This window comes from Dipodomys merriami, unplaced genomic scaffold, assembly GCF_024711535.1.
Source record: "Dipodomys merriami isolate MVZ:Mamm:240054 unplaced genomic scaffold, mDipMer1.0.p SCAF_8, whole genome shotgun sequence".
Lineage (NCBI taxonomy): Eukaryota > Metazoa > Chordata > Mammalia > Rodentia > Heteromyidae > Dipodomys > Dipodomys merriami.
Genome location: NW_027206401.1, coordinates 56,940,942 through 56,954,196, shown reverse-complemented (window position 1 = coordinate 56,954,196; position 13,255 = coordinate 56,940,942). Strand labels below are relative to the sequence as shown.

The 13,255-nt window shown below is 39.1% G+C and overlaps 1 protein-coding gene across 8 annotated transcripts in view; it reads left to right on the top strand.

Annotated features, from left to right (window-relative positions):
• Dop1a (DOP1 leucine zipper like protein A) overlaps positions 1–13,255 on the top strand; it is a 74,219-nt gene that overhangs the window by 44,441 nt on the left and 16,523 nt on the right. For all 8 annotated transcript variants that reach the window (XM_070010249.1, XM_070010248.1, XM_070010251.1 and 5 more), the window contains 8 exons: positions 399–496; positions 1,786–2,045; positions 3,318–5,307; positions 6,406–6,517; positions 6,797–6,979; positions 8,647–8,772; positions 11,237–11,371; positions 12,752–12,807. In XM_070010249.1, the coding sequence (XP_069866350.1) occupies positions 399–496; positions 1,786–2,045; positions 3,318–5,307; positions 6,406–6,517; positions 6,797–6,979; positions 8,647–8,772; positions 11,237–11,371; positions 12,752–12,807 (2,960 nt within the window). The remainder of the gene's footprint in view (positions 1–398; positions 497–1,785; positions 2,046–3,317; positions 5,308–6,405; positions 6,518–6,796; positions 6,980–8,646; positions 8,773–11,236; positions 11,372–12,751; positions 12,808–13,255) is intronic.

Genomic DNA, 13,255 nt, shown 5'->3' with positions numbered 1-13,255 from the left:
TGTTGACTATTCCAAATATCTTCTTCCCAATAGTTCCAAAGTTGTTTAAAATATTTTTCTTAAAGAAATTTACTTGAGATGCATACTTTCTTGGGGAAAAAGTGAAGTAATTTTGAAAGTAAATGTTTATATTTAACATGAGGAAAGAAAATTCTTAGCATCAAAGCAATGTGCCATGAATAGCACAGTATGACCCTTTTTAATATAATACACAGACTGATGAAAATCTAAGGGGGAAGATGAGTCTTTGATATTTCTTTCTACATACAGGTACTTTATTTATTGCAGTTGAGTTTTGTAGGTATTGAACATACATACTACTCAATTATTTCCTGAATTTTACTAAAATTGCTTTATATCTTCGAGAGAACAAAATAATCTCTCCCATTCCTCCTCAGAAAATACGAATGGAAGCACACGCAAAGTTCGCCGTTCTCTGGCACCTCACACGGGATCTCCATATAAATAAGTCATCTTTTGCACGTTCTTTTGACAGGTTGGATATATTTCATGTTCAGATTTTAGAGTCAAATGTCTTATTGTTGTTTCCTTTTGAATCCTCTTTCTAGTTTGGCAAGGGCAGGAGGTATACATTTACAAATTTTATGAAGGGAATTGGTTAGTTCTTTAGAAAATCCAAGCTATATTGAAACTGCATGTTGGCTTCACTTACAAGATTCCCCTTGGAATCTCTCAGAGCACCCAGTGCCTCTTGCTTCCATTGAACCAATATTCATCAACTCCTTGCTATTCACCAAGCACCATTCTGAGTGCCAAGACAGGTGGCTCCATTCTAGATACAGCAGTGGGCAGGGCTTTCTTGAGCCTATGTTCACATTCAGTGATACTGTATATCAAAAGTATATTTTTAATCTTCAGCCTAAACTGAACTTTACAGTATTCCATAATTGGAAGTACAAACCCCTCTCCATGTAGTTGCCTGAGATTAGTTTAGCTTTTCATCTGGACCTAAAAGCAACTGAAGTGATTTATATCTCAAATAACTTCCAAGGAACTGCCGTTCGTAGGTAGGTACATGAATTGTTATAAGATAGTTGTCTCATCTGCAGGTCTTATAGAGGTGGCTACAAATTGATGCAGAAAGCCTCATTTCTGATGAGATATGTGCTGTATGGGACTTCAGTTCAGCTAGTACTGAATTAATACATAACCATTTTTAAGAGATTTTCTATTGAGCCATATATTGAACTCCTATGGTGAACTATTCCCTGAGCTAGGTACTTCTCAAATAGACAACTCTTGACTTCACATCTTTCTTCATCTTACCAATGATATAGTGAAGGTTCAGAGAAGTTAAGTTGCTTGGCCAGATCCCACAAGAAATTTAAATCTTAGGTTTTCTGATTTTAAACCATATTTCCATACCTTTCATAGAAGGTCTTTCCTGGAATTCATCACGTATCTTCAAATACCTGAAGAGAAAGAAAACAGAGTACCCCTGATAATCATGAAATACTGCTGACTTACAAAAGCCTTGGTACTTAATATTAGTGTATCTGTTAATCAGACATAAGTTTATTTCTATTCTTTAGTAAGTAATGTGGTTCGTTTCAAAAACAAAAGTGTATTAGAATGGGAAAAATACTTTTCTCTTTTTTCGTTGAATCTAATGAGATTTTGATTCTAAAAATACTGTGGTCAAAATTGATCTTGAAATTTGATTAAGTAGTTAAAGTAGTCAAAAATAAACACAACTGCTAATCGCAGAAAAAAATGGTTGGACTTGAAGATGTTTTGTTCTTTAATTGTTTGTGTGTATTACAGGTCTCTGTTCATCATGTTGGACAGCCTTAACAGCCTGGATGGCTCCACGAGCTCAGTGGGCCAGGCCTGGCTGAACCAAGTCCTACAAAGACACGACATTGCCAGAGTGCTGGAGCCATTGCTCCTGCTCCTGCTCCATCCAAAAACGCAGAGGGTTTCGGTGCAACGAGTACAAGCAGAACGCTACTGGAATAAGACTCCCTGTTACCTAGGCGAGGAGAATGACAAGCATTTCATGCAGAATTTTACCTGCAGCAGTGGTGAATATCACACGAAAATAGAGCACCTTTAATTAGAAAGGAAGCTAAAGAAAGGAGCCAAGACTCTGTAGACACACATAGAGATGGGAGCCATACATAGTGGTTTGGTTGGAGCTCACCAGTGTAGTAACTGTTCTAAACATTAGCAACCTGCTTAGTAAAAAATAACCTTTTTTATTTCTGACCTCAGAGGGATGTCAAGATGTATGGTACTCTTTGTTCTTACAAAATAGTCATCATCCCTGCACAGAGGAGATGCCTGGACAATTGGTAAAGTGTGGACTTTATAGTAAGAGGCCGTTGTTTAGCTTCCTTCCTACTGTGTCCTCTGTGTGTTCTAAATAGTTGCCTTAATGTCTTGGTGGTAACCCTTTCCCTCCACAGCCCTGCTTATTGCTGAATTCTTACCTCCTCTTTGAAATCAGCCTCAGACACCAGGTTTTCTCATGAACTTGGCAGTGTGCTAATATGACACTGAGCTTCCACCTCTTCTAATAAATATGCCCCAGATAAGTACAGAAGTGGGTGGATGTGATTGTGGTCTCCTGTCAGTATGGGCATGCTATCTCTTTCCTGCTCCATCATTGTCTGCCAGTTTAGGATCTTACACTAATTAGATAACTCATTCACATTTATTGAATTTTTGTTAAAATTTTATGTTTGACTATATTCCAAAACTATTTGCATTCTCATAAACTGCATAACTAAAGGCAGTATCACAGGGAGGAAAAATAAAATTTTATCCAATAATAAAAAGAATGTCTTAGCTGGGCACTGGTGGGTTGCACCTGTAATTCTAGCTACTCAGTAGGCTGAGCTCTAAGGATCAAGATTCGAAGCCAGTCCATGCAGGAAACTAATGATACTCTTATCTCTTAACCACTGATAAGCTGGAAATGGAGCTGTGGCTCAAGCCTTGAGCAATAAAAGCTCAGGGACAGCCCCCTAGGCCCTGAGTTCAAGCCCTCAAACTGGCACACATAAAAAAATAATGTCTTCTATGGCTTATTTTGGGTAAAAGGCAGTAGATTGTTATATTTGTCTCTTCTTGTTCTTATGAAGGTATATATTCTAATAGTTTCCACATGACTTCTGATATGAATTCCATATGATTTTCTTAAAAGATCTAAGATAGTGTAGAGTATACTTCTAATAATAAAATATAGATTGGTGATGAGAATAATGATCAAAATTTTAATTTGATCTACCTTTTCACATTTCAATTAATCCATTTTGTATCTTTCCTCCTTAACTGTTTTTGTCCTATGCCAGTAAGCCAAGCTCAGCTCATGGCATCGAAAGGAAATGGTGAGAAACCACTTACCATGGATGAAATAGAGAACTTCAGTCTCACGGTTAACCCACTGAGCGACAGGCTCTCCCTCCTGAGTACCAGCAGTGAGACAATCCCAATGGTTGTCTCTGACTTCGATCTTCCAGACCAGCAAATAGAAATCCTTCAGAGTTCTGACTCTGGGTGTTCACAATCCTCAGCTGGGGACAACATGAGCTACGAAGTTGATGCGGAAAATATGAATGCCCCAGAGGAGTCTCACATGCTCAAAGCGAGCTCCCCCGATGACGATGTTCAGCAGTTGGTGTTTGACCTGATACACCAAGTTGTGAGTTGCCTGGAAGCAGAGTCTACACCGGTAACCTCCGAGATGGACCCAGAAGCTCTTCCCCCAGATGGTGGTGACTTGGATCTCGAAGAGGAAGTGGTGAAAAGCGAGGATCTGTCTGCTGCACGAGGTCAGAGTGCTTTGCTGAGTCATGAAAGCCCTCAGTTTCTGTCTGTGTCCTCAGAGGAAGCCCAAGAGTGCTTGGCAAATGGAATCTCCAGAAACAGCTCCTCACCTTGTATTTCAGGAACCACACAAAGTCCCTATGACTCATCTGTGGCTGCCGCAGAAACCAGGTCTAGGCAAAGGAGTCACAGCAGCATCCAATTCAGCTTCAAAGAAAAGTTACCAGAAAAAGTCTCTGAGAAAGAAACAATTGTTAAGGAGTCCGGTAAACAACCAGGAGCAAAACCCAAAGTAAAGCTTGCCCGAAAAAAGGATGATGACAAGAAAAAAACTTCAAATGAAAAACTGAAACAAACCAGTGTCTTCTTTAGTGATGGTCTTGATTTGGAGAATTGGTACAGCTGCGGAGAGGGAGAAATTTCTGAAATTGAGAGTGACATGGGATCTCCGGGATCCCGGAAATCTCCCAATTTCCACATTCATCCTCTCTATCAGCACGTGCTCCTCTATCTCCAATTATATGATTCATCAAGGACTCTCTATGCCTTCTCTGCCATCAAAGCCATCCTGAAAACTAACCCTATTTCCTTCGTAAATGCCATTTCAACCACAAGTGTAAATAATGCCTACACCCCTCAGCTGTCTCTGCTTCAGAATCTGCTGGCAAGACACCGCATCTCTGTTATGGGAAAGGACTTTTATAGTCACATTCCAGTGGACTCAAATCACAACTTCCGGAGTTCTATGTACATAGAAATTCTCATTTCTCTCTGTTTATATTACATGCGTAGCCATTACCCAACTCACGTCAAGGTCTCTACACAAGATTTAATAGGCAATCGAAACATGCAGATGATGAGCATAGAAATTTTGACTCTCCTCTTCACTGAGCTGGCAAAAGTAATAGAAAGCTCAGCAAAAGGTTTTCCTAGTTTCATCTCTGATATGTTATCTAAATGCAAAGTTCAAAAAGTGATTCTTCATTGTTTGCTATCATCTATCTTTAGTGCTCAGAAATGGCATAGTGAAAAAATGGCAGTTAAGAACATGGCTGCTGTGGAAGAAGGGCTCTCAGAGGACAGCCTTATCAATTTCTCAGAGGATGAATTTGACAATGGCAGCACACTCCAGTCGCAGCTTCTCCGGGTGCTTCAGAGGCTGATTGTTTTGGAACACCGGGTGATGACTATTCCTGAAGAGAATGAAACAGGTTTTGACTTTGTCGTCTCTGACCTGGAACACATCAGCCCCCATCAGCCCATGACCTCCCTTCAGTATTTGCACGCCCAGCCAATCACCTGTCAGGGCATGTTCCTCTGTGCAGTGATCCGAGCTTTGCATCAACACTGCGCATGTAAGATGCACCCACAATGGATTGGCTTGATCACATCCACTCTGCCTTACATGGGAAAAGTTCTACAGAGAGTAGTTGTGTCTGTGACTCTACAGCTGTGCAGGAATTTGGATAATCTAATTCAGCAGTACAAATATGAGACAGGGCTATCTGATAGTAGGTAAGGGTGCCTTTTAACTTGGTTACCATTGATGTTTCCCACATATGTAAGTGTTGAAATGTCCCAAAAAGTCAGACTTTGAGCGGGATAAGGAAGTGGTTGGAGTGTGCATTCAGCATCCATATGATCAGTCCAAGATTAGCCCCTAATACCTCTAGGATAAAAATCAAATAGACAAGTTACCAGCTTGCAGTAGGTCACAAGTCGTGTGGCATTTTCACAAGAAAACTTAGCTTGAAGAAGAATATCAGAGAATCTAGGATAAAAAAAAAAGACAAGGAATACTTATATTGGGATAAAATTGACTTTGATGATCTTTCAACTCAACTGGCAAAAATAGGATTCTTTCCTTGAAGAGATTTCCTTTTTTTTTTTTTTTTTTTCTTTTTTTGGTGGGACCTGAGTCCTGTCCCTGAGCTCCTTTTGCTCAAGGCTAACACTCTATTACTTGAGCCACAGCACCACTTCTGGCTTTTTCTGTGATTAATTGGAAATAAGAGTTTTTCACAGACTTTCCTGCCTGAGCTGGCTTTGAACTGTGATCCTCAGATTGCCACCTCCCAGTTAGCTGGGATTACAAGCATGAGCCACCAGCACCCAGTGGGGTTTTTCCGTATTCTTATTTAGTGTGTTATTTAAGTGCAAATTAATTGCAAGCTGGAATTTAAATTCATAAATCCTTCTCCCATTGGAATTTTGTCTCTTGTTTTGGATTTTCCTAGGTTGGTAGTAAATTCTACCTGTGTCTTTAGGCCACAAAATTCAAAATTGATCTGTGAAAAGTAGGCCAAAAGTTTAGGACACAGATGCCTGGCTTATCTCCCATGTAACTCAGTGGCTTCCTGTAAAATAGTAAACTGTGGTGTTTAGTAATGGTTTTCCTGCCATTCCCCAGTGGTCAGAGCCTTGCTGGCTGTTGTTTATTCTCTATGGAATTAGAGAGCCCAAAACAACTCTGGTGCATTTAGAACAATTGTTTAGGAAGCAAAAGGGCCCTGACACCTAGTCTGTGCCTGGCTTGTGATGGATATTTATTAGTGGTGCAGCACAAACTCCACTATCACAGAACCATTGTTGATAAGCATGCATTTATTTCAGGCCTCCATGGATGGCATCGATTACCCCACCAGACATGATTCTCACTCTCTTGGAAGGGATCACTGCCATTATCCATTATTGTCTATTGGATCCAACTACACAGTACCATCAAGTAAGACTTCAAAACAACCTGCATGATTCCTTTTTTGTTTTTTTTTTTTTTTTTTGCCAGTCTTAGGGTCAAAGCTAGTGCTCTACTACTTCAGCTACAGAGCCACTTCTGGCTTTTTCTAAGTAGTTTATTGGAGCTAAGAGGCTCACAGGCTTTAAGTAGCTGAGATTACAGGTGTGAGGCAGTGATGCCCGATTGTGACTCCTTTTTTAAAAGACTATAAGGTCCAGCAACTGCCTACTCAGAACTCAGTGACTGTGCGTCTTTTTTACTTTATAGCTCTTGGTCAATGTTGACCAGAAACACTTGTTTGAAGCCCGCAGTGGAATCCTGTCGATCCTACACATGATCTTGTCCTCGGTGACACTGCTGTGGAGCATACTGCACCAGGCTGACGCTTCAGAGAAGATGGCTGCCGCTGCATCCGCCGCCGTCACCACCATCAACCTTGGAGCCACAAAGGTTGGAGAGCTCACGCCCCATCTGTAGAGCTTGGGGCTGAGAACTTCCCCCAAAATTCTCTTCCTAAATTTATGGATACTTTGAACAGTATTTTGCATAGATTAATGATCAAGTGAAAATTTCACTGAGATATGACTGACAAGTCATCAGATTCTCAAGTATACAAATCAGTGATTTTTTTTGGTACATTTTGTAAAGTTGTGAAATGCCACAGTCCAATTTTCAAGTGCGTCCTTCCCTCCAAAAGATTCCTTATTCCCACTTGAAGTCGCTCAATCCCAGCCCTAAACCCGACTGGTTGCTAATCCAGTTCCTATATATTAGTTGATTTTTCTGGGCATTACATAGAAGTCTAGTTAATACAGTATTTGGTCTGTTATACCCAAAAGCGAAGCAGATATTACATAATTAAGTACGTATAGTATGTGAAAACGTTAACTATGAAAACAGGAGAGTAAAGGTAATCTCAGAATGATAGGATAAATGTTTATTTTCTTTATGCAATAGTATTTTTCAAGTGCTCTGTTGGTTTTTGGTTTGTGTCAGTACTAGTGCTTAGATGGCAGGGTCTAGCACTCTGCCTTAGCTTTCTCACTCAAGGCTGGTGTTCTATCACTTGAGCCATGCCTCCACTTCTGGCTTTTTTGCTGGTTTATTGGAGGTAAGAGTCTTTCAGAGTTGTCTGCTGAAACTGGCTTTGAATCTTGATCCTCAAACCTCACTGTCCTAAATAGGTCAGATTTATGGATATGAGCCACAAGCTTCTGGCTCTATTTTATTCTTTAAACATGTGAATGTTGCCATTATTTATCATGTCGTGATTGTCATCCCTCCCTCAACAACCTCATTTTGCTCCTGGAGTTGATCGGCTTGATCTGAGATCTATAGGAGCTCATTTAATGAGTGAAAGGAGTAGGTTAAGACCATTAGAACATTATATCTGAGCATTATGTTTGTATTTAAACTATACTTTTTCTATCTTAGTTTACTTGGAATTAACAGTCAGGATCTTCTATAATTGTAAAAGACTTTATCAAATTTAGTTTCGTATATTGTATTTTTTGAATACTTGGGGGTTAGACTTGCATTTGGTTAATTGTCATTTTGTAAGGTTTTATTTTGAATTGAAGGTCATGGTTATGACCATTTTGCTTTGCTATGTTGCCCAGGCTGGCCTCATTCTTTCTGCCTCAGCCTCTGCATTGTTGGGATTGAAGGCATGTTCCACACCTCTTAACACTATTAAAAGATTCCTCTAGTTAGGTACAGGTGGCCTAAACCTGTAAGCCTAGCAACTCAGAAGGAGGAGCTGAGGAGGAACACATTTCAAGGCCAGCCTGGGCAAAAGTTCTTGAAATCTCATCTCAACTAATAGCTGGACTAGGTGGTGGCAGGTTCCTGTCATCCCAGCAGAGTGTGAGATGAGATTGGGAGGGTTGCAGTCCAGGCTAGCCCTGGCTAAAGGTGTAAAGACACTGTCTCAAAAATAACCAACAACAGCTGAAAGCATGGCTCAAGTGGTAGAGTGCCTGCTTAGTAAGGAAGAAATCCTAAGTTCAAACCCTAGTTCCACTGGGGGAAAAAAAGGAAAAATTCATACACTGCTATGGAGCTAAATGTTCTGTCTAATTAATGCTTTCAATTGTAATTTTCTTAAATTGACTTAGAACTTGAGACAACAAATCCTTGAGCTGTTGGGCCCCATCTCAATGAATCACGGTGTGCACTTTATGGCTGCCATTGCATTTGTATGGAATGAAAGAAGACAGAACAAAACCACTGCACGAACCAAGGTAGGTGTTTAAGGCTCAAGTGGTGTGGTTTCTTATTTGGTAAGTACATGCTAATTTATTTCCTCTGTGAATGCCCATAGATCTTGAGCTCTTAGGTTACAGTTGGGCTAAAGTGGTAGGTAGAAAGTGGAAAAGCAAATTGGCCACAGCTATGGATAATGACTTACACTGAAGCAGAGCAAAATTAGTATGATAATAAGCTTATCACTTCACTTCAAATAGAAATTACCATAGGATGCAGTATATTTTTCATTTGGAAGGCATTTGGGACACAAACTAAGGAGTCTTCCTCTTCAGTAGTTCTCCTGAATGTCAGCTTACATAGTTAATGCAAATCTTACATTGGTTTTGACTGTATGCAGGAAAATTCAGGTACTTGCTTTATGAGCTTGAAATCTCTGACACTTTTGTAAATTGGAAATAAGTCATGACTTTAAAATAAAAATGCTACTAAACAGTTTACATTGATACAAAATATGTGATTTTCACACCCAAAGGTTTGTGATTTGTTTTTATGCTAATGTCCCATGTAACATATAGTGATATTCATAAAGTAATAAAAATATTTCTGCCACATGATATTATTTTGCATATGAAGATTTAGTAGTCGACATCACATCAAACAGAGAGGCCATTCCAAAAATGAAGAACTTTTTTGGATGTTTTTTATTTATTTTGATAGTACTTAGGTAGGTAACTGCTCAACCTTGAGCCCTGTTTCTGCTTTAGTTGTTTTTCAAATAGAATATAGAACTTTTTGTCCAAACTGATCTGCTCCTCCGATACCTTTCATACAGCTAGAATTACAAGTATGAATCATCACACCTGACATGTTCTTTGAGATAGTTTCTCACTAAATTTTTTGCTTAGTCTGGCCTGAACCAAGATCCTTCTGTCATATAGCTCGGATTACAAGTAAGAGCCTGTAGAGGCTATTCGATATTAATTCTGTAGCAAAAACAAAGCAATACCAATTGGGAAAATGGTTGAAACAAAAAGTAGATAAGTACCAGAAGTGAAATATAGGTTTAAAGATAAGGAAAACTGAAAAAGGAAGTGTTACATATAATTTTCCAAGTTCTGATGTCTCACACCTGTAATCCTGGCTACTCAGGAGGCAGAGATCTGAGGATCATGGTACAAAGCCAGCTGGGGCAGGAAAGTCCCTGAGACTCTTATCTCTAATCAACCACTAAAAAACTGGAAGTAGGGCTGGTAAGGTGGCTCAGTGGTAGAGTGCTTGGCTCAGCACCACATAAGCAGAAAAAGCCAGAAGTGGCGCTATGGCTCAAGTGGTAGAGCACCTTGAGCTGAAGAGCTGAGAGACAGCACCCAGGCCCAAAGTTCAGGCCCCACGACCGACTGGAAATAGAGCTGTGGCTTAGAGTGGTAGAGTAATAGCCTTGAGCAAAAAAGCTCAAGGACAGTACCCAGGCCCCAGAACTAACATGACAAGAGAAAATCCATGAGAGGAGAAAAATATTAAAGAAATAGAACATGAAAATCCTCAGAAATGAAGAAAATAAATTTCCATAGTATTTCCAGCATTGTATAAAAATGCCAACATAAAGATAAGCTTGTTAGCTGGGCATAGGTAGTTTAGGCCTGTCATCCTAGCTATGCAGGAGGCTAAGATCTGAGGATAGTGGTTCAAAGTCAGCAATGGCAGAAAAGCCCTGGAAACTATCTCCAGTTAACTACCAAAAAAGCCAGAAGTGGAGCAGTGAACTAGTAGTTAGAGCACTAGACTTGATCCACAAAGCTCTAGGACAGCACTCAGACCCTAAGTTCAAGCCACAGGACCAGCACCAAACAAAAAATAAACCTGTTATTTCAGATCCTAAAATCTTCAGATGAAAAAGAAAAGGAATGATGATAAGAATTACCAATAGGAACACTGGCAATCTTGATGGAACTTACAATTTCATAGCCAAAATGAAAAGCAGTTTATTAACTCTAGAAAATAGACAGGTTGTATACAAAATACACGATAGTACTATATGTAGCACATATATAGCACATAGTCTTGTGGACACTGGGTAATTTAAATAAAATTATAAATAACTATTAGGAAGATGGCAAAAACTGTAAAGAGCTAAACTTTTATTCTAACGAATTCAATAGATGTTTAAATGTTTAAATTTAAATGTGAGGAAAAATAGTATGTGTTGTTTAGAAATAATAGAAAATAACTGCAAGAATGGAATATAATTTGATTTTGGATGTAGGATGGGAAGGCCAAAGGTAATTCTATCTTTCCCTATAAGACTTACTGTCCTATTTGACTTGACTTTTTCGAATTGATGTACATATACTGTATTGATAAGAAAATAATAAAAATTTACCCAAAGTGGATCAAAGGACTTCTTTATGTTACAAAGAAGCTATCATTAATTCTGCTAACTCTGACTCTTTTGAAAGCTCATATGTGTACCCAGAAGGTAAATAGTAATGTGTTGTCCAGGTCATTCCTGTGGCCAGTGAAGAGCAGCTGTTACTGGTGGAGCTGGTTCGCTCCATCAGTGTCATGAGAGCAGAAACTGTCATCCAGACTGTGAAAGAAGTTTTAAAGCAGCCTCCAGCCATAGCCAAAGACAAGGTGAGAAGGAGTTTCTTTGCTTTTGCTTATAATTCTGTGTCCAAAGGATGCTGATAGAAAAGATTTTTGGAGAACTTATCTTCTTTGACCTATGATACAGATAAAAGAGGTGACTGGATGTCACTCCTTTAATAAACCAATCTCTGCAGTGACTTTCTGTTCAGATCTCTCATTCCTGTAGGTAGTGAAGAGCTGTTAGCTGAACATGTCTCCAGCGTATGTCAGAGGCAGTCAGGAACAGGCTGACCAGATTCTTAGTGAGAAAACAACAGAAGTCAGAGCCCACAACCATGTTATTTTTCTCAGCTTCTTTATTGCTTCTTCGCTGAATCTCTGTTTTATAAACTCAAGTTTTGCCAGTCATTGGCTATATGATTTTAGTTCTAAACACTGTTATTTTTTCACCCTGTACAGTACTGTACTTTGTCAGGACTACTGGAAATGAGCTATATAGTCTCCCTACTCACATTGTCTGATCAGGCAGAGAAGTGTATGAACTTCTCTACTTTCTGTTCTTTGCTCACGCAGTACCAAGAGATCACATCTTCTTAAGGAAAGTTTTGCAAACCTAGACTGTGAAACCATACTAAAACTTAACATTATTACATCCCTAAGAGAATTATTACATATAGCTGAAATTTTTAATTCTTTTTTAAATCTTGATTTGCAAGAGGAAAAAGGATTTTTGTGTATATGAATAGTCAGTATCCTTAGTCCATATGTACCGTGTGTGTGTGTGTGTGTGTGTGTGTGTGTGTGTGTGTGTGTGTGTGTGTGTGTGTGTGTGTGTGTGTGTGTGTGTGTGTGTGTGTGTAACTTAGGGCCTGGGTATATGAATAGTCAGTATCCTTAGTCCATATGTACCGTGTGTGTGTGTGTGTGTGTGTGTGTGTGTGTGTGTGTGTGTGTGTGTGTGTGTGTGTGTGTGTGTGTGTGTGTGTGTGTGTGTGTGTGTGTGTGTGTGTGTGTGTGTGTGTGTGTAACTTAGGGCCTGGGTGCTGTCCTGAATTTTTTTGGTCAAGCCTAGTGTTCTATCACTTGAGCCACAGCTCCATTTCTGGCTTTTTGATGATTAATTGGAGATAAGAGTCTCACGGACTTTCCTGCCTAAGCTAGTTTCAAATTACCATCCTGGGATCTCAGCCTCCTGAGAAGCTAAGATTACAGGTGTGAGGTACTGGGGCCCAGCTTATTTTCAACTTTTTAAGTAGCTCTTTTGCTGTGAATTTTCCCTGATAGGAAAAGATGGAATAGAGCTTAAATAAGTAGATATTTTTGTTTTTCTTTTTTAGTAAAAACTAAGATACAAGAAAGTTGCAACAGGGAAAAAAATAAATGAAGCAATTTTCTTCACTATAAATTGATTTCTTTTGTTTATAGAAACATCTTTCTTTGGAAGTCTGCATGCTTCAGTTTTTCTATGCTTATATTCAAAGGTAAGATTGCTGATGTAGATCTTCCCTTACTACAATCACAATATATAAAGATTAGGAAATATAGAAGGAAAAGCACTTGAATTCTTTCAAAAAGTATCTAAGAAAAGAGTTCCCTAAACCTAGAAAAACCAATTTGCTACAATAGAAACGCTGTTTCTGGACTGTTAATAGAAATCATGAGTATACCAGTGATTTAACATATTAACCCTACAAAACTAAAGACATAAGCGTATTAAAGATATGTGGAAATGGAACACTGAAATTGTAAGAAGATCATTTAAATATAAGAGAAAAATGGAACCTACTCTTAAAATCATGCTTATTGCTACTGAATCAGTTTCTATTTTGGTACAAGTAGACATGTAGCAATCCAACCCGATTATTGGGGTTCTTTTAATGTTAGGAAGAACATAAATATACCTTCCTTGTTGGCTGGCATTTCCTTTTC